Below are 22,057 nucleotides of genomic sequence, written 5' to 3' on the forward strand. Positions count from 1 at the left end.
CACTGCCTGGCTGGTGCCATGTTCTCCCCCTAGCATGAATCTTGAGGTGAAGAATTTCTGATAACAACTTTCATACAGGATAACTCTACTTTCAGCTGTATCCCTGGAAGACTTGTTATGAGCAGTTCTTGCTGCAACCCTAGCTCATGTCAAGAGGAAAACTATTCAGTAGTAGTTCCCCAAGGGAACCAGAATGATCTCGGATCCAAACTCAGTGGTCTGTGTTGATTGGTCATACAAACCCCCACAGCTACGGAGATGGCAACAGGCTCTCCTTTGCTGGATAGTAAAGCCAAACACACAAAAGTCCACACAGAGCTGCTGGACTATGGAAAATAGTGCTGATGGGGAAAGTGGACTGTCTGACCATACAAAGTCCTCTGCACTTGGGACTGTACATGACTGGAGGGATGGTGGCATTGGCGGGGAGAGAACTGCCTCTCTCCAATGGCTGAGTGATTTCTGACAGTGATGTCCACTGAACCCAGATCTGCTTGGAGCAAGCCATGCTGCTGCATGTCTTCAAGCAGACAGCCATGGGACACAGGAATGACTGAAGGAACAACAGCACTGAGCCCTAAGCTGTGTCTGTTGGATGAAGAGGACTGGGGCAGAAATTTCTGCATAATGTTCTTGCAAGTAAAGATGGCATTTCCATCAAAGTGTAGGCCTAAAACAGACCTTGCCCACAGCTTCCTCCTCCTCACCTGTACCATCCACTCACCCAAAAGAAAGAGTCACTAATGGCTGTGACAGAAACAGATATATGTTTAGTTTTCTTCTCTATATAGTCCTCTTGTGCAGAAGGGAAATCACTGCATTCTATGCCTCAAAAAAAAAGCAATCCAGCCCCCCTAGAATGATGTCTTACACTGTATAGGAAGCTTCTTGAGAAATCTATACAGTGTATTTAGCAATGTTTTCTGCTTATTTTATAGCCTAACTTACAGCCTGAATATTTTGTCAGCCTACATATGATATTTATATATTTTGTCTGTGAATGGAAGAGATGGGTTTTGTTTCCTTCCTTCTGCAGCAACATCCCCTGTGACAATGGCAGGATAGATGTAGCACTGCTTTGAAAGCAGTCATTTATCTGCTTGCTGCAGAGCAGCAGGAGGGAGGGGGAAGAAGCTAGTGGGTTTGATAGAGTACAATACAGTCAAAACAGCACAATACTGAGCACAGTTATATAAGAGCACTCTTTCCAATAGTAATACAGTTGTCAGATGCATTAAGCTTTTCTCTTGTCGCTACCTAACCTCAGGCTAACTCAGATGGATGCCATTCATACAGTAAATAGCTTAGGGATCCCTATAGCAACCACCACCATAGTATCTTAGGGGCATCACAGGTCAGTTAGATAGCCGGCTGAGAGGGATGGAGTCTTCCTTCCTTTTCCTTTATCTAGTTAGAGTTAGTTTGGCTCTGGCATAATTTTTTAAGGTTACCTAAAAATATCACTCCAGTGGGAATGATTTATCAAAGCATGCACTGCAGACTCTGGCTGTAACATAAGGGCCAGAAGGACAATATGTTGTAATAAAATCAATGTAAGGGTACGGACTGTATTGTTTCCAGCAGGGCCTGAGAAGATACAGACAACAATTGCACTTGAAGTTACTAAAGTGATTGGAAGCACTAAGTAAATCTCCAAAGGGAGTACATTGCCGGACATTACACTGACAATGACTGAATGTAACCAGTAGTTCGGGGAAGTTCATAAGGACTGTTCAACTTTAGTCACCACAAGAACTGGGCTGCAGCTTTAGAACCACCCTTCTCATCGACATAACAGTATATGACAGACTAAGTTCTGGGTCCAAACTCTCTATGGTAATGGACCCTACAACTACTTTGTCTGCCCTAGGCCTTTGGGGAATGCAGGTGAAATAGTTGAGTTCCTAAGATGACATTTCCCCACCTGAGAGCTCTTTCTAGTCTTTGGGAAAATAGAGCAGGAAAACTGGAAGTCCACACAGTTTCCACTTACCTGATCTGAATCATTGACTGTAATCTTCAATCCCCTCAGGATTTCACCCTCTGGGGGATGCTCGTACATGGTCAGTTCAAATCTGTTCTGGGGACCATTTTCTCCATAGAACGTTGGTGGATGGTTGTTGAGGTCGACCACCCGTATAGTCACCATGGCAAAAGCATACACTGAGACGTCACCTTCCTGACTGACTTCTGATGCCTGCAGCAGGCAGGAGAGAGAGAAGAATGATGAGGGTATACTCTCTTTCCTCAGTTTTATGTTCAGGTCTTGTTCTGCATGTACAAATCACCCAAATACACTAACTTGTACAAAGATTCAGTCTTATATTTCTTTAGAAACCTCAGTCCATTTCACACTGAAGTTTATGATGATTAGAAGATTATGGTAATAAACCAGTCCCAATAAAGCCCCAGTGAAAAAATTCTCCTCCTCATTTTGTGAGCTTAGCACCTCACCCCAGGTGAAAACAGTTCTTTAAAGACAGATAATCTAATAGAGGCAGGATAATTGCTTGCCTAAAGTGTTGACAGAATAGAAAAGGAAGACAATCTTTACATTTGCTGTGGTACCACAGGTAGTTGATTTTTGCATTGCATGCAAGGACTGCAGGCTTGAAAACTTTGCGAGAAAAACTGTACTTATGGTATTTAGGCAAATATGTGAAAAAGAAAAATGACACACTTTGGTTTTTTTGAGATTTTATCTCTGGTTTACAATTCAGCTTTGCTGTCTAGATGAGCTTAATTTAAGCTGGATATAGTTTGGACAGACAAGCAAACATAGTTGGCATTTTTCTGAACTGAAAGATCAAATCTGTCTGGGTTTCAACAATTCCAACATGCAGCCTGATTCACTGGATTGAACCTAAGACGTTTCTTCTGTCAGGCTAGAAACTCCAGCTGGTGTTTTTGTAACAAAACAGCTATCTCTAACATGCTTTTTTTGCTCAAAGGGCTCAAAACCAAAGGCACTAGACTGCTAAATTTCTCTGAAGATGCTACTCTGGTAACTGACATGTGCCTGTCACTACCTATGCTGGGTAGGACAACACCCTTTTGGTTCCTCAGGCAGATTTTGTAGCCTGCACGAGCTCTGGGTCAGCACAGATATAACTAGGAGATCAGAAAAGCTTGCAAGGGCTTAACTAATCCTGTATCTGGGAAGTGCTAGCAGACTGCAGTAAACCAGAGAGATTAGGGGAAGAAATGGTGCCTGAGTTTAACTCGGACAGCTGGAACTCTATGATCTCCCAGGTTCAGCAAGCTGCTTGAGCCCACTAGCAAGCAAGTGCCCTTGGGGATGCCACACTGGTTCTGCAGTGTGCAAGGTCTCAAAGCTGCCTTTAGACAATATTGACCTTACCATGACAAACTCTTGTGGTTGTAATATGCATTTGCTTGAAGAAAACTGATACAGTCTTCACAATTTAATGCTACATTTTTATACTCTTGGTCTTTAGAAACTGCTTAAAATAATGCAGCCTGTCACACTGATACTAGCTCATCGAAGTGTTAGCTCACCAAGGTATTAGCATGTATTTGTATATGGCTGATTAATGCTTCAGGAGTGGACACTGATACGACATTGCATGATCTACCCCAGTCCTGTTACTAATCATAGATTTGACAGTTACCTATCTCATCACAGAGAGGTTGCAAGACATTAACTCCCAGTTTAGCAATAAAATCTGAAAACACAGAGAACAGTTATTTACATATTGTAAAGGATGTTGATTCTCTAGGCTCAGAGATAAAATTAGGACAAGATGACTTCATTTGAAAGAAGTAATTTGAGTCACTAAATATCCCAAGGAACAAAAGCAGTTTGTTCTCTTTTACACTATCTGGCACTCTGCTCAGATATAGGAGGTAGTTTCTAAAACAGGTAAAGTCAGCTATAAATTGAGCTATTTTAGACAATCATGCCTACTCACGGCATTTAAGACCAGAAGTCTTCAAGTGGCCACAGAACATACCTGAACTTTTAGTTCATACACTTCTTTCTTGAGCTGATTTGGGCTTTTTATAACAGAAATGGCTCCAGTTGTGTTGCTGATTTCAAATGAACCTTCACTTCCTGCAATAAATCCAAGATGCTCTAGTTACATACCACACTTCCTTTTTCTGAACAAGTATGAGCAATCAACCATGCACTTCATTAAGCATATCTTTGTCCATATGTGTATCCACATCTATGGGTAGATCTGAAGCTGCTTTTCAAAAATGGAGCATTTCTATGCCTGATCACAGTGAGATGAAAACACAGATGAGGGCCAAAAAGGGTTTCCTCCCCTAGGAACGGCTCAGTGGAGCTCTGCCCCTATAGGCAGCTGCCCTCACTTTCCTCTTCCCACCCTGCTCAGGTTCCCTTCAAGCCTCAGCAACCAGGCATGCAAATTTGGTATTCATTTCTATTATGCTGTCTTCTTTATATGCTGGTTTAGACAAAAATAGACATTCCTTATTTTAATTAGCAAACGCGTAATTAAGTCTCTGAGAAACAAGAACATTTCTCTCACTAATATCAACTAAGGTGAGAAGTCTGACAATCTGTCTGAAAGAAACACAGTCACTCTTTCTGCAGACAGCATCTCTGGAGAAGTGTCTTCTTGCCTTAGACATTTAGTTGCCTCTTGCAAGGCTGTCCTGAACAAAAAGAGATTTTGCAGGATCTGGGGTAGCACCCAGGCTTTTTTCATTGAGGCAGAGTCTGACACAGGCAGGACAGGGCTGCAGGCTGACTTTGCCACCCCTGACCTAACTTCCACTGATCTGAGCAGAAGATCAGTTACAGGGCTGCCATCCCTTGAGACCTGGTGAATTTGTGCTGAAGCAAATGCCAGCTTGCAGAGAGGCAGCGGTGTCTCATCACATCTCGCTGACAGGGCCAAAAGCAGGCTGGTGCCTGGGGAGGGGACCAGATGGCGGCTCGGGGGGCCCTGCCCTGCTCTGCCAAGGGGCTATGGGCACCCCTGCATGCTACCTCATGCATGGTATTGGCCACGATCTACGCTTTGTGGCAGAGCCTACCATTGAAAGGAAAAGAGAGGAAAACCCTTACAATGAAGGAGATCAAGCCTTCAGAAATAAAAGCTGATGACCTGAAAGCCCAGTCATTTTTCTTTCGCTCTAACTCAATTCCAGTGCTGATTTTTAAACCATCTGATAGTGCTCCGTTTTGCTAATACCTGCAATAACTGCAACTTCATTAAGGTACACTAGGCACAACATTGAACAGATAGCAACGCATACAATGGTCAATTATTAAGATACATTGGCCTGGAAAGTACATCCTGACTGAGAAGAAGCTTAAGTCAATAATGGTTTCACGACACCATACTTCATGTTATTGTCTAGTTATCACAGAGGAATTGGTAACTCAGAGTATGTAGCATTACGTGTATTCCTTCGTACAGCACTTTCAGAGGATTGGAGTATTTTCTAAACTTAACCCACACTCCCTGGATAAAAAATTCTTATAAAGAATAAATATTTTCCTATTTGCTGTTAGTATTTTCTTGCCCCTTGACAACTCAGCCTGCAGGTATTGGAATAATGGCTTGTTATGAGTAATGCCAGGGTCTGAGATGCAGGGGCAGAAACCTGCTGTAATCTTTCGTTCTCTATCTATTTCTCAAACCTTCTATGCACTAGAAGCATATTCCCTTCCCCTCTTTTCCATTTCATGCTAACAAAATCCCATGTTAATGTGCATGAGGAAAGCCTGCTCTCCATTAAGTCATATTTTATGCTATTTATCTGTCATCCCCTTCCATCTTCATTTTCCACTCTTTCCTAATCACTTACCTTTTTTATTCCATAGCACCTTTTTGGTCCTCCTTTATTTTCTTTGGAAATCTAGTATCTTTCCTCATTAATCCTATTTCCCTTTGACATTTTCCCTGGTTCATCCGCTTTTGCTTATTCTCCTTAATCAATTTCTCCCTTGTCTAGCATATTTTCATCCCACTTATTTGTTTTTACTCCTCATTCTCCACCTTTCTTTTTACCTTTTCTCATTTTCCATCTATTCTCTTCTGCAATCTTTTTTTTCCTCAATGTGTCTACTTTTCATTTACCCTTTTCTATCTATTTCCTTGCATTGAGGAGAAGGAACCTCAGCATGGGTCCCACCCCACATCAAGGCAAAACCTCAATTGCAAACCTCTCTGTCCTCTCTAGACCTTGCTGTTTAGATCACGTAACACAATGAAGAACTTACTGCATAGCTCTGCAACTACACCTTGGATTTGTCGTATGCAATTTTGGGATCTCTCACACCCGGCAGCTGGGGTGCCCAGTTGCCATGGAAGCCTTGTTTTGGAGGAAGAGATAACCAAACAAAACTAAAGTTGTAGCTTGGAGTTTAGTTGAGCTAAGTTGTTGACTTCACCAGCTAATGAATCATCAATTCAGCTAAGTCTCACATTTATGCTAATAAAAGACGTGCGACAGACACCCTCAGAATAGCTGATGAAAAGCATTAATCTTCTGATAACATCTACTTTCCTCCAGTGCAGTGTACAGACAGTATCTCTTCACTGGTCAATATAATTTCTTCCAAGAAACCAGAGGTTTGACCGTTTAGCCACTTTAATCACAATATTAATAAAAATATCCCTCTAAATACCATGTCTGGGTCTCCCGCTGCATTCTCTCATTCTCTCTCCCAGATTAAATGGTAGAGATGCTCAGTAGCAGAATGCATCTCCCTTTACGCTTTCTGAAATGACAAGCAGGCTACCGATGCTTAACAAATCAGCAACATTAACAACTCCAAGAGTAGTTCTGTGAAGTAGATACTAAAACTCAGTGAATCGTATCTTGGCTGTTCTCTGGTAGACAGGACCCTGGAGTTGTTCGAGGTACCTGACATTATTTCATGAGAGTTTGTCTCAGTTTTGTTAAACTCTAGCATATCCCATTCTAATTTAATGTCAGATCTAGTTTCGACTGCCCTTCAGATTTCATACAAGACAAGTCTACTCACCGTTCACGATGCAGTAATGAATACTGTTAGGCTTTCCTCTGTCTCCATCAAGAGCAACAACAGTAAGGACCTCAGAGCCCTGGGGAGAAATGTGAAATCACAGTCTGTGTGCTGAGATCAAAGAGCAGTGAAATTGCAACTGTGTATTAATAAACGGAACTTCTGTAAGTCTTTCTGCAGTGAGGTGTGGGGGGAAGAGTGGGTACTTTTGCTTATGCTGTATAGGGAACACAGAAAGGGCCATTGACTCCCAGCCAGAAAAAATCAGAGCTTGGCTTTGCAGAGCAGGAGCTGGATGCTACTCCTTGGACCAACTCTGCGTTGTTCCTAGATCAAAAGTTATAGTTGTTCCCAGGTACCTCGCAGCCCATGCACTGTACTTCCATATAAAGTGGGGACACCCCCGCTGCTGCTCATTCCCTACGGAGCCGCTGCACGACTGCCCTCGCCAGCTGGCTGCCAGCGCCATGCCACTGCCTGCACCAACGGCAGAGCAACCCGCTTTGGTGTGTGGGCCTCAGCTGCCCCAGGAGGGCCAGGGCTTGCTGCAGCCTCGGGGCATGCCATGAGCCTGCCAAGAAACCGGTGCCAGTTTGCCCAGCACCCTGCCCTCTTGTCCTTTTTTCCAACTCAGCTTTGGGTGAGGTCCAGCAGGAACATGCGCTGCTCCCCACGGGCTGCTCTCTGCCCACTGCTGTGGCAGTGCCGACAGCACGGGTGTGAAACGGCTGCAGACCTCGTGTGGCCACGGGTGCCTCAGCCCAGGGGCTGGCCGGCCGCAGGAGCAATCGGAAGCTGTGCCCAGGGACACCTACCTCGGGCCACAGACTTGGACAGAGAATTTGGAGTAACCAAGCTGAGACCCGAGGTTCAGTTTGGGTCACTACCAAGATGCCCTCTGGTAGCTGCTGTGTAGGCTCCCGGCACCATTGCGTGCCCCATGGCCACACAGTGTGTGAGACACAGGCAGCTGCTGAGGAGTCATCAGGTCATTTTGGTCCTACCTAATTAGGTTCAGACAGGCAGCAAAAGCAAACAAGGGATCACAAAGCAACTTGGCCCAGAGAACATTTAGGGCATAAATCTGTGATGAAAATGATGGTGATTTAACTGTCCTTAAACCTTCACTGTCTGTCTTTCTGCGCAAGTAACGTGGCCGTGGGCCATATGTACGGAACTCGTGTACTGGAGACCATTTGCTCGTCTGACTGCTCCTATCAACCCAGAGGGACGATGACTGTCAGCATTAAAATGCTCACCCAAGAGGCAATTTAGGCCTCTGAGCTAAAGTGTTACTGTTTGGGGCTGCAAAAACAGGCAACTCTGAAGTAACTGTCAGTTAATCATAAATGGCAACAAGGAACATTTTCATGACAACCCTCGAATGAATTTTTCAAACAGGAGCAAGATACTGTTAGAGCCACTGGAAATACATAACTGTATTTATTATCATTGGTGCTGGAAGCTGCAATAAAATCTGCCTACTGGGCAAAATGCAGTGCAGTCCCTTTGAAGGTGACAGAGTACTTGTAATTCCTGGCAACTCCACCAAGGAGAAAAGAAGCAAGTTTACAAAATTAACACCAAATGTGTAAACAACACTAAAATCAGCTAGTGCGTCTCTCTCTGTGGAGTTCATTCTAATAGCAAAACCCACACTGGGAAGGACTGATTCGTGCTTCCATCATTATAATATCACAATGGCGTGAGTTATGAGCTCAGGCTGGATGTAATTAACATTTATTGACTCCCATTTCCATGGTAAACACTAACTCCTGTGTGCACCTGATAGTTATTTCAAGATCTATATCTAACTATGCAGAATAAATCAATATACATAATATCATTCATTCCAAACATCTGCAAAGTACACAGGCATTACTTCTCTGCCCTGCTGAAATGTAACAGCCTATGCACTGAACTGCAATATGCAGTCATGCAAGGGCTGCGGCGTACATTGGAGTTCTGAACAGAAAGTAAAGACACAACCTTTCCTGAAACTCAGGGGAAGATCAGGTGGAGAGTGTGCAATCACACTGCCAAAGAGATCGATAGTCTAATGTTGGGTAACTTCATGAATAGATACCATTTCTCGTCCTATTTAATCTTATGTATCAGGATGAAAGCTGATCCACACACAATATCATGCCACTGCTTAGATATAGAGAAAATCAATTAGTTTGCAGCTTCAAGAATAATATGTGGCTGAAAGCATCATGGTGGATATAAGAAACTAATTTGCTAAGCTGTATACTCCCTTTTAAGCAAATCTGCCATTGGGCATTTCTGACGTGATGGCACAGCCAGGAGCTCAGTGTACTCCTTGGATTCTGTGTCTGTGGTAGATACGAAGAGGTATCTTCAGCAGCAGACACATGCCGACAAATGCAGTGTCCCCACTTGTAAGTGGTTCTCCTAAGTATGTCCCTGCTTGCTGATAATCTGGTGGGTTTTAGGCCTGGGAGGACTCCCTGGCCCATTCTGCCTATCTAGCCATCACTGAGCAGAAAGTATCCTGCATTTTGGGGATGTCAGGATTGCTTCTCCCCAGGTGATGTCCATGGGACAGCACAAAGAGTCTAGAGCATTTGGGCATAAATTCACCCCATACCTTGCACAACCAGCTGCTGGTACCAGACTGATCAGGTAGAAAATAAAAGCACCGTGAGACCACACAGCACACAAACACACAAAGGCTTCTAGCACAATGCGTTCAGGTGAGGTAACTGGCAACCTGCTTAAGCCTTCAGCCAAGTGCCTCTGCAGGTCTCAGCTACGGAAGAGCTCTTAGTCACTGTCTGGGCTTAGACCAACATAAATGGGCAGAATCCTTTTTGACTTTAACGACAGCAATAGGAAGCCTTGCATGGCAAATTTGCAATGGATGTAAGTAAGAACAAGTCTAAGATTTGGTCAGCTCATTTCACCTAGGAGTCTGTGCTGGTTTTGGCTGGGATAGAGTTAATTTTCTAGTAGCTAGCATGGGGCTGTGTTTTGGACTTGTGCTGAAAACAGTGTTGATAACACAGGGATGTTTTAGTTCCTACTGAGCAGTGCTTACACAGAGCCAAGGCCTTTTCTGCTCCTCACCCCAACCCACCAGCGAGGAGGCTGGGGGTGCACAAGGAGTTGGGAGGGGACACAGCCGGGACAGCTGACCCCAACTGACCAAAGGGATATTCCATACCGTAACGACATCATGCTCAGAACATAAAGGTGGGGGAAGAAAAAGGAAGGGGGGGACGTTTGGAGTGATGGCATTTGTCTTGCCAAGTAACTGTTACCGCATGATGGAGCCCTGCTTTCCTGGGCATGGCTGAACACCTGCCTGCCCATGGGAAGCAGTGAATGAATTCCTTGTTTTGCTTTGCTTGCGCGTGTGGCTTTTGCTTTACCTATTAAGCTGTCTTTATCTCAATCCACGAGTTTTCTCACTTTTACCCTTTCAATTCTCTCCCCCATCCCACCCGGGGGGGAGTGAGTGAGTGGCTGTGTGGGGCTTAGTTGCCAGCTGGGATTAAACCACAACAGAGTCAAATCAGAGTTTAGGTCCAATAAAGCCTGTGCTAGAAACCATAGGGCCATCTTGACCGAGATGTGAAAGATTGTGCTTGTTCTCCTACAGGCAAAAACCAGCACTTACGGCGAGTGTATCCTCGTAGACATATCCATAGTAGGGAGTCCCGATGAACATGGGAGGAGTGTCCTGAACATCTTCCACATTGACAGTAACTGTTGTTGTGGCTGAAAACACTTTGTTGTCTCCCCTGAGCTTCCCACCACCATCCTAGAAGAGAAATCATCATCAGACCCCTCTGCTGAAACACGTCTGCATGCACCTCATGAGCCTTCAGAAGCACAGTCCCAGGAATCCGTTTTCTCTCTCAACACACAGATTAATCTCTGCTGCCCTATTCCCTTCTCTTTTCCATTTGTCCTGCTCCCTCTCTGATTAGGAAGACAGCTTGCAGTGTCTCAGAAGTAATTTTTTATATTAAAAGTGGTTGTGCCAATATATGCAGTCATACATGATCTTTTATCAACAACACAGGGGACAGGGAATTCAAGTTTTTTGCAGGAAAAAAGAATGCTAGAAACTGATGCGAAAAGTTAATGACTAAGGTCTACAGCTTTTCGTCCCACATATAGTCTTGTCATAAACACAAGACAATGCACAATAGCAAGGTAGTGCCTTTCCAGGGGGAAATTAAACAGTGCACATGATCAAAGTCTCCTAGGGACTCTTATGTGATAAAGTGAAAGCGTGGAGGAGCTATGCAGCCAAGAACTGTTAGATAGCCAGTGTATAAACAGTGTCTGGGGACTTGACTACAATCAACTCTGTGCTACTGATACAGCAGAGCCAATTAGAAAGATGACTCACAATTTCAGAAGCTTTTAACACCCTCAGTCTCAGAGCACCGGCTGGAGGTCAGTAATCATGCTGGTGTATGAGAGTTTGCTGTACTAATTCTAAAAATTCCATTTTCTGGAAAAGATATGCTCTTTTTTTCCCTCCTTACTGCCCCAAAGGCAGCATTTAAGCCAAATCTTGTTACTGCTCCTCAAATGAACTCTGGCTAAATAAATACATAGAAAGATCCGTACGTTTTTCATAAAACATGAGAAACTGAAAGTCACCATCAGTAGCAGCAAAATCATCCTCTCTGCACCCATGCGAGTCTGTCCGTGTGACAGGTCCCCACAGGATCCTGAGAGTCTTTACTTCAGAATCCATAAGCTTTTAATGCCTGTTATGAATCCTCAGCCTGCCACAGGCGCAGCACTGCTGAGAATGGCAGTGGCGAGAAGGGATGTGCAGCAATATTTGCAGGATTTGAATAAGCTCCTGCCACAAGGCAGCAGAGAAGTGAAAGAAAGAAACATCCCGAGATATTTCCAGAAAAGAAGTCCGTCACTTGTGCTACACTGGGTCCAGCTGTGCCTGTGTCTTACTGTGGCTAATGACTGCGACCCGCACTGCCTGCCCGCCGGGGCTTTGCCCTTGTTGTGGTAGGGCCGTGCCCCAGGCAGCACGTGGGAGCCCTGGGCACCTGCATTTGCCCAAAGGCTGATGCTTCTGGAAGCCGGGGCTGCATACACCGACCCTTCACTTCTAGGTGACTCTCAAAATGCACAGGTGACTTTCTGCAGAGGGGCTCACTATCCTGGCACTGAGCGAAATGTGGGAAACCCACTCCCAAACGCCTCCAGATGTTGCTCAGCAGCAGACACTGGTCACCTTTCCTCCCTCGCTTTTCCATGTTACCCCCCAGACCTCCAGCTGTTACAGAGGGAGTGACTCTGCTGCCTCAATGTTATGCTTCATGTTTCAGCAACCCTTGAAGTCACATTTGTATTCGAACTAATCGGTCCTACTCAAATACACCCCCCCATCTCCTCTAGTTTCAGATAAAAGCTTTATACCTTGGCTACAACGACGACAAAATGTGTTCTTGATTTCTCATAGTCCAGGGTGACACCTGTTTTGATGCGTAGGACACCACTGTGACGGTCTATTGTAAACTTATTAGCATGGATGTTCTAGAAGAAAAGAAAAGAAGAAACGGCAAGAGATTACAGGTATGGAAATAAGATTGCCATAGGGATTCATCTTCTATTTCATCTGCTAAGGGAAAAGACTAGAATAATCATACGGTTTGGGTGAATAATATATTTGATGAATTTCACCTCTGTGTGTTTATGAACAATTCATGAAGCAACCACGAGTCTCTCATTATTCAGAATAAATCAGTTACCTGCAATGTAGATTTTTTCAATCTTTTAGTATTTCATTGTGAAATCTTAAACTTTAGTTAACACAGTTCATTGCATGGAAAGGGGTAGAGAGGCTTATCAGAAAAAAAGATGAGGGGAAAAGGAAGAAGAAAAAAGGTGTTATCTCTTAGTGTTTCAAAGTTCTACTGGCTTAAAAAAAAAGCAGGAAGTTTGTATGCATAGATTATTGTCAATAGAGTGGTGTTTTGGTGATTTTTTTTTTTTTTGCGATACACAAATGATACCTAAAGTCATCTGATTTCCAAACAGGCCTAAAAAATGTCTCCCTCCATTCTTCTGGACTGGAGATATCTATAAACACACTTCCATTTGGGTATCCATACACAATGGTCACTGTCGGATAATCTTGGCCTTTTCAGTAGACGTCACCATCTGCCCACATCAGACTTCGAGAGGTTTTTTTCTGTGCAACTTGAGGATTCCCAAAGACTGTGCCAAAAGTCGTGGCAACGTTTTTTCAACAAATATATGTATTTAGTAACTTTTTTGCAACACAAATATATCACCTAGACATAAAAGTTTGAAATTGCTGTTCTTTGGCTTCATAGTCTATCAGCTTACTGGAAAAAGCCCTGTGCAAAATTGAATCCTGCACATACTGTATTTTAAATGGATCATAATTAGTGAAATCAAAACTAAATTTCAACAAGGCACTCAAGGTGTTCTTTCACAGTATGCTCTTAACAGGATTAGCTTTAGTGCTATGTAAATATCTTCCAACTTGTTTCCATATCTGTATCCCAAGTAAATATTGCAACAAATTGGTTTTGGTTTTTTTTCTGTTGACTCTTGAATGAAGGGAACTGCAGCTAATCTGGACAAAGCTGCTTGTAGGAAGAAGGAATTTGAAGGATATAATGCAAAAAATTGCCCTTTTGGCATGCAATACAGAACTGGTCTGTAATACAGAAATTCAGCTTTAAATACGGAGCCCTTTCTGTTCTTCACCAGTGGGCAATACCTGAAAGGCTGGTTTCAAGCAGGCACGGTTTTGTCAGTGAGAAGACTTAGTACCTCATATTTCACACTGTGATCCAGGTCTCAAGTATGCACCAGCCTGCTACACCGAAGTCCACATTTGGGTTTCCAGTGCAATTTGCTTTCTAAAGAAAGTTATTTCATGCTTTAGAAATCCCATATGGATACAAGATTACAAGTTAGACTCGCTCTCCCCATCAGTCCAAAAGAAAGGGCCAGTAAGAGCCCTGCCGCGAGGAGTCCTGCTGGCAAGCGTAGGAGTGACAGTGGCAACTCCAGCTCCTACTTCTGCCTGCCGGACTGCGCTTGGCTGCTCGCAATCAGACAATGTCCATTTTGCCAATGCTTGTTTTCTCATGCACAGTACAAAATTGGTCCTATAGACATTAGTAGTGGGCTCAACCCTCAAAATCTTTTTTTAACCTGATTTCTGAGATCTCAGTAAACGAGAGATAATTTTTGAAGGTACCTTACCTGCAAGAAGTACGTGATGCTTCCTCCAGAACCCGTGTCTTTGTCCACTGCCTCAATCTTAAAGATACTGCTGCTGGAGGGAGCGTTCTGTGACCAGAAAGAGTTACCAGAGTCACACAGAAGTGGAAAACCAGGTGAGTTAGAAGAAATGAAAAAAGAGCATGCAAGGAGGCAGAAAAAGAGGGTGATGGTAGAAAGAATATAAATGCATGGAGGGAACGAAAGAGCAGAAAGAAAAGAGGGAAGAGATTAAAAATGGAGGAAACTGGAGAAGAATAAGAAGGAAGAAAAACTTTTTGGAATAACAATGACAAGAAATCTCAGCTAAGACAGAGCACATCCTGTTCCCAGGAGTCAATTCTGAAGTAAATTCTAAAAACTCTCAATGACTCACATCTTGGAGCACACCTTAAGTACCTACAGACTTATTCCCTAAGTTTGCAGTGAATATTAAATATCTACCCAAACCAAAAGAATGCAAGTTAGTCCTGCACATCTTGTTATTTTACTGAAAACATACCAGCTCCTCTTTACATCCTATTGAAATATACTTCCAGTATGCAAAGGAACTTCACCAACCTCTGGGACTTGGACTATGTAAGGTGTATTGATGAACTCTGGGCTCTCATCATTAGCATCCATTACAAGGATCCTGACTTTTTCAGAAACCTGGAGTAAAATATGAAGAACGTATTATGACTCAAGCTGATTTTCAACAGGTACCTGTTCATTTGCCTACTAAGGTGTAGTCAAAGGCAATGAAAAATTATGTTGTCATAGAGTATCTTTGCACTACCAAAACTGAGCACATAAAAGAAAATACAGAAAATCCCATAATCCAGAAGAATTTGCTTTGTGGAGAACACCCAGATATCTCCAAACTAAATAAGGAGTCTCAGAGTACTTTATAAATTACAGACTGGGGCTGATTTTCAAAAGTCTTTCTTCTTCTTTATGGCATTCAAGATATCATGATGTATTTTATGAGAATACATAAAAGACTGTAAAAGTTGGTACCTGACAGCCAAGAGCATTCAGTAATGCCTCATTTGATATCATGATACTAGGTTAATAGCATGCATAATTTGGATGTACAGATACATACTACTAATATGTAACAATCCATCTTGAACAAAACGTGTGTTCTCTTTCTAAAAATACAGAAGCAAACATATTTGACCAACAAAAATTCCCAGTTGTTTACAAGTGGACATGTGGATGTGACCCCATCATCCCATCACATCAGGCTTTGCCTGTAGGATGCTGGCACCTCCCAAACATTTGTTGTAATCTCAATTAATTTGTTTGAGATGAGGAAGAGCTCTAGAGTTATCCAGTCTTATGGACAGTAAGAGGGTCCCGCTTTTGTGGCACCTCTATTGATGAAGCCCAGGTCCTCTTATTGGCAGACTAATATCCGAGCTGTGACAGCATCTGTCCGTAAACTGAAAATGCCAAGGAAATTTGTAGAACTAGGATTGGATGCTTCTGCAATGCCTCAGATAAGTCCTTAATGATTAGATGTGATCAAAGCTTTATTCAGCAGCAGACAAGAAAACCCCCACCACCTTAGCCTAAGCAAATCTTCTTAATGTCATGCTAGAGAAACACTGTGGGGGTGGAGGGACAGTCAGCTCTTGGGTGTCCCACACTAGTTCCTATAATGTCACGCATTTCTCCAAAAAGCCTCCAGATCTTTCTTAGGTATGAATCCTACTGAGCTGACAGTGAAACCTCATAGGAAGCTGCTATAATTCTGCAGGCCACTAAGTCAGTCTTTCAGCTCACACGACATTGTAATTATCCTCAAATAGCTGAGCAATGAGCTGGAGTGAGACTTTTGTTACTGGGAGTTCAGTGGCTCTTGAAACAGGAGGTAAGACTCTAATGAGATTATATTTTCTGATAAAATGGGATAGTTCCTATAAGGTAATTTAATAGGAGGAGGTATGTGGGGACAGACAGTTTGACAAGCTACAGCATAATTAAATACTTACTGTACTCAGGCCATCTGAAATACTGACAACAACTTCAATCTCATCTTCCTTCTGCAAACCAAGAAAATTCCTTTGTTAGAGAGATGGTGTTTGCCCCGACTGGAAAAGGTACTGCAGATGTAAATGTGTCTCAGCAGGTAGATGAAAGTAACCATTAATACCACAAAGCAAACATAGCGGAGGCTAGGAAGACCCTCAGAGGCTCCAGCTGTGGGGCTCCTTGGACTTTCTGTGGCTACTGTCAAGAGATGGTTGGTCTGGGAATCCCTGTTGTCCTGTAAAGTGCTAGTGAAAATCAGTCATCTTTTTCAAGAAACACTCCCTAAAAAGGCACGATTGGTTCAAAATTCTTCTGTCTTAGTATACAGTATGTTGAAGGGTTTACTAAGTACTGTGTACCCTTCCCTGCGAAGGAGACATGAAGAGTTCAATGCCTGTGTTCCCAGAATAAGGCTGCCTTTAGGCCACTATTGCTGGGAACATCTTTAACCCATATGGTTACACATGGGCTAAAGGGCTATGATGTAACTACAGAAGTGTCCTGGAACACTGCTTACACAAATCTCTACTTCCTCCTAACGACAGGAGAGTCCCCTGTCTGAGGATTAAAGGACTGCAACTGCCCTGAAGCTCTTGATGGGTTGCAGGTGGGGAAAGATAGGAATAAAGAGTAAACTTCTCTTTTGGCAAAAGCTGGACAGGCAGCTGCCGAAAAATTTGATAGCAGTGTCAGCGGCAAGTCAACTGGAAAACGTGACGGGTGAAGTATAATGTCTCAGAACAGCAAAGTATATTACACGTTTCAGGGGCAAATAAGTTGGCATTGTCCCTCAAAGCCACAGATGAAATTAAACTGAAGGAAACTCCATAAACACACGGAGTGGTGCCATTTCAGTGTACCTCTCTGTCAAGCTCCTCGATCAGTGTAACATTTCCAAGGTTCTGGTCAACAGAAAAGTAGCGTCTTGATCCAGCTTCATAAGTCAGGCCATACGTCACAGGATCTCCTTCCGGATCAGTTCCATTCAGCGTGTACACATGGGTACCTGAAAAATTGGCATTCAGCAGCATTTTCCTGTGGTTAATTCAGTCAGTGAGTGTTTCACTGGTCTGCTCCTTAGAAACTTAGCTCCCCTGCGGCAGGCAAAGCTTTTGTGAATCAAACCCACTTACTGGGAAATATGGTTAAGTAGACAGTTCAATAGTCCTGATTGCCACTTTTTAGCCTCCTGGTTAAACCGAGTTTATCCGCGCTGGTTTCTCTCACTTCAGGCCCTTGCCTGCGGAACCACACCTCGATCAATACTGCTCACATCATAGTGTTTACACAGATGACAAGCTGTTGACTAACTCCCAGCCCAGGTGAGTCAGAAGCGATGCTGTTGCACGACTAGGTGGCAATCTCAGCAGTACCAAAAGGCTCTCGCACACCTCTGCTTTATGGGAACAATGAAATCGCAAATCAGCAGGCAGAGGATGCGGCGACTGAAGGCAGTGCTCCCACAGGACTGGACTTGGGCTCTGAAGCTCAGGAGATGCAAGGACATTTGCAGACTTCTCCACTTCCAGAACTAATAGATGCAGAAGTCTTCTTTCCTACTTCGCTCCCCCTCATTAGCTCCCTCTCATTAAATTCTCTACTTAACACACCCACTCATGCTCATACCAATGAATGAATTCTCTAAACTCATCAATGTATTCCTTTCACAAGCTGGGGAAAGAGAGATTGTTATTTCTATTTTTAAACATTTGAGAAGTTGGTGCCAGTTTTTCCAGTAAACTGACTTTGTTTATCAGAAGTGATACTTCCTGGGGGAGTTATAACACCCATGTTTTCAAAACGTGGCGAGGGTTTATTAGTATTTTTTCCTTTTAACTTACATGTCTGTCATTCTACTGTGCATTAATATCTTCATCCAAATAACTTCAAGCACTTTACAAATATCAGCTAACTGAGCCTGAAATATAAAACACTGTTGTTTCCTTCAAATCCGCTGTGCCCTGAGTAAGTCACCCGAGATATCCAAGTTGCAGAAGTTTGGAACAGAAACTCTGCTTTACATCTAACAAAGTTCTCTGCACTGGAAATACTGTAGCCATGCGACTCACGGGTTAGTAGTGAGTTTTGCTTGTGCATGGGACACAAAGATATGACAGAAGGGTCCCTACTAAGAAAGTTAGCATAAAGTTAAGGAGCAACACTGTTAAAGAGAACCCAGAAGACTCCAGTTTTAAACTACTCTGGCCCCGAGTTTGAGAGATTTTTAATTCTGTACTCAAAAGTCATAATCTTCTTCTATCCTCTCTGCAGTGGTAGTGGAGTTTTTCATGGACCAGATCCATAAGCTTCTGTTTAACTCTAGAGCTTTGGTTGAGGTCCTGCCCACAGCACCGACAGGTCAGCTTGTCAAATGTTTCCTCAGTTTGCAATGCAACCTTTCACTCCTCATTTGCTTATTCCTTGGCATGCAAAACACGAAGCAAACAGATCAGTGGGCTTAATGGACGTGCAATGTCCAGGCATCAGCAGTGATACTTAGAAAACATGTCTGGCTTCTTTGCATAGCAAAAGATTATGCCAAGCCATGTGGGATCTGTGCTCACTTATGAATAAATTCTTTTATCATAATTACCAGGGCAATATTAGGGCAACTTTGTACAGAAAAATGTTCACATTGCAAAAACCAATGGGCCTACAGGAGCACAAACAACAGACCCTGTTACAGGCTGGCTCAGCCAGCCAAAAAATAGTCAAGATTTGTAAAACAGGTTCACAAAATTACAAAACACTTTCCACATTTTTCTTGGACTTTTCCCACAAAACAGAGTAGAAAATAACAACACATCTGTTACTGAGACCCCCCAAAATTATTAGGGAAAGATAATGAGTGGTATGATGAGACCCTTCTCTGATTGTAACAACTGAACTGTGTAAGTACAAAGAAATGCAAGGAGAGGAATAAACTGGGGCTGATGTAAAATAGTGCCCTGAAAGGGTACCTGCCTCCTGATATAGCTGTCTAAGTAAGAGTCAGAAATTTCAAGACTGTTGAAGGTTCTGCAGCATCAGCACTGACTGCATTTATTCTTGTTTTTCAAAAGTTTTGTCTCAGTATCACAGCTGGGGCCAAATAGAGAACTCAGGTGTCAATTGTCAGCATTTCACTGACATAATTATCAATACAGTGCTTTTCTTCAGCCTTTTTCGGTCATTAGAAGTTTTTACTTCTCAGTTGCTTTTCCGTCCTCCTCCTTTACTTTTGCTGTCCCTTCCACTTTATATACCACTGGCTGTCCTGCCTGTTTCTAGCACATGTGGGCGTCTGCAGCAGCCGCAGAGCAGCGCTGCCTGTGCAGCAAAGAAACAGGGTGGACACCACAACCCACATCTGGGGCCTCTCGGAGCCTGCGGAAAACAACCAGGCACATGGCCCAGTGCTGTGACTGGGGCTGCCCTGAACTACCAACCCTGGTAATACACGAACTGCAAACCACTCCTCAGGGATCGCAGGGCTCCTGCTAGAGAAGAATAGACTGTGAAAGTTCAGGTGACTACATTTGAACCTGGGCTTGTTCTTCCAATCTCACAATTTTCTCTCCTACATTTTCTAGGAATTTTCTTATAAGGAAAACAGGAATTTTCTTGCTGCTAAATGTGAGAAGAAACATTGATATTGGTACAGACTGAGATTACTGAGGTTTCTGAGCCAGTAATGAAGGACATTATTGATCTTTACACTGGACTGTTTGCTTCCTAGCTAAAGCTGATACTTCTTCATTTTTCATAATACAGGACTCTTGTGTGCCTTTTAAATTGGACTGTGGATCAAAATTTCTTTTCTAGCTCATTGTAATTCCTAATTTTGTCTGAATTGTAATTTCACTGCACAATACTCTCCATATCATTAACATCCTGGGAACACTTCTCAGCATAGTGTTAATGCCAATTAAATATCTCCTCTCAGTGTGCTGCCTCCACTTGCTGAAAAGGAAATAAATGAAAAAAACAGCTAAAATCTTATCAGTGAGTACCAAGTAAACAGCCTCTTCCTTCCTTCCTTATCAGAAAGATAAGGGAATAGAAGAGTCTTTACCCGGGGATATGGCAAACGCCGTGTAAGGGCCCCGAAGAGCTGGTGCTCCGAGTACCTAGGGGATGGCGCAGCAGGCGGGGGTGGGGAAGTGCCGGGGAGCTGCACGCCGCTCCCTGCTACGGCTGCTTCCCAGGAGCCACGCCAGGCTTTCACTCCATTTTCCTGTTCCATCTTAAAAGTCATTTGCTCTTTGGGCCTGCCACTCAGGCTGAATGGCTGTCCCATGATGCCATTGCTCCGCTTTACTTCATTCCTGACTTAAATTTATTCACGGCCAACCTCTGTCCATATGTTCTGGGGCTGGTTTTGCCCTTTCACTGAAGACACGCTCTCCCTCTCTGCTGTGCGACACTCAGCAATCAAATCCCCTCCCCGCCAAGTTAAACAAGCCAAGCGCATTTTGGACTCGTGCTCAGTCCCCCCGTTGTCCTTTGCCACCACAGCTGACATCTGTTAACAAGATGCTGAGAGGGACGTCCATGGCCACGCTCCCAGGACAGGACACCTCTGTTCCCAATGTCACAGCAAATACCATCTTGCCCGGGGTTACGCGCCTGCTCTCCACCCGCCTCAGCCAAAGGCACGTTTCCCCACCAGGAAAGGTGCCGGACAGTTAACACACAGCCTGCAGGCGGCTGTTTTACACTGCAAGCACAGGGGAGCTCAGGCTCCCGGAGGACATGGACCGTACACCAGGACTACCTCCAAAATGGCTCCTTTCCCATTCACTACCGGCTACTGCTCCTTCCTGAGCACGCCTGGGCGACTCCTGCTCCCTCCTTGCACCCCGGCACACCGCGCTGGCCGGTGAACTGGAGACACGGCCAGGATCGGCAGCCCAAAAGCCATGGCTGCTACAGCCGCAGCTGGAACAGGCCTGGCAGCTGCAAGCCCCTGCGGCGGGGAGAGGGGAGCTCGTCGGCAAGCGCTCAGCACGGGGCCCGAAACACCACCCCACGGACAGCAGCCGTGTGTCCCCGCGGCACCCACAGCAACCAACTCCAAGGAGAAGCCATCTGAGGGCAATTTTCTGATGTATCTGCAGTTTCTGTTAGAAGCAGAAAAACAAAAGCGAAGGCTGTACCACCTGCGAGTCCTCAGGGCACCTCTGTGCAGTGCTCTGCTTTGCAGGGGGCTCCACTTTGCACAGCGTTAGCTCTGCTGAGCCATGCAGAAGGCGGGCTGTGTTTAACAGTTTTGGTCCGGTAGCTCCTAGCTTTCCTAGGGGGGAGATTTTAGTTTCTGCAAAAAGTTGAATACCTTTGCACCTTCAAACAATTTAGCCTTTCTGGAGTCGTCTGAATGTGAGGTCTTGGTGGGTCTCTAGATTCCAAGACATAGCTTGGGCTAAATTGTCCATGTCTGCATCCTTTCTAATCAGAAAGGAATTATAATTTAAAAGAGAAGCACGTTAATTCACTCAGATATTTTTTGTGACAAGGAGGTCTGGAAATAAATTGTGGGCAGAAAAAATTCCTTGTGGGTTCAGGTACTATGTCTGTGCTGGATGAAATACAGAAACACATACAGAGGCGGCAGAATGCCGGGGGGGGATCGCTGAGCACTGAAAGACGGGCCAGGAAACACGTTAGCAGGGGGTCTCACCAGTTTGGGGAGCAGCTGGGTGACGGAAACAGAGAAGGAACAATGGGTACCAGGGAGGACAAGAGGGCTTTCCGCAGCCAGCTGTGAATGATGGGAAGAAACGAGACCAGGAGCATGCAGGA

General features: G+C 44.1%; 1 protein-coding gene across 1 annotated transcript in view; it reads right to left on the minus strand.

The window, feature by feature from the left end:
* Nucleotides 1–22,057, minus strand: part of CDHR1 (cadherin related family member 1) — a 49,935-nt gene that overhangs the window by 22,744 nt on the left and 5,134 nt on the right. Inside the window, exons 3-11 of the mRNA XM_075154336.1 lie at nt 17,137–17,282; nt 16,237–16,287; nt 14,819–14,908; nt 14,240–14,326; nt 12,416–12,532; nt 10,632–10,775; nt 6,989–7,067; nt 3,975–4,075; nt 1,994–2,197 (exon numbers count right to left, since the gene is read on the minus strand). Coding sequence (XP_075010437.1) covers nt 1,994–2,197; nt 3,975–4,075; nt 6,989–7,067; nt 10,632–10,775; nt 12,416–12,532; nt 14,240–14,326; nt 14,819–14,908; nt 16,237–16,287; nt 17,137–17,282 — 1,019 coding nt within the window. The remainder of the gene's footprint in view (nt 1–1,993; nt 2,198–3,974; nt 4,076–6,988; nt 7,068–10,631; nt 10,776–12,415; nt 12,533–14,239; nt 14,327–14,818; nt 14,909–16,236; nt 16,288–17,136; nt 17,283–22,057) is intronic.

The sequence above is a fragment of the Calonectris borealis genome, chromosome 7, assembly GCF_964195595.1.
Source record: "Calonectris borealis chromosome 7, bCalBor7.hap1.2, whole genome shotgun sequence".
Taxonomy (NCBI): domain Eukaryota; kingdom Metazoa; phylum Chordata; class Aves; order Procellariiformes; family Procellariidae; genus Calonectris; species Calonectris borealis.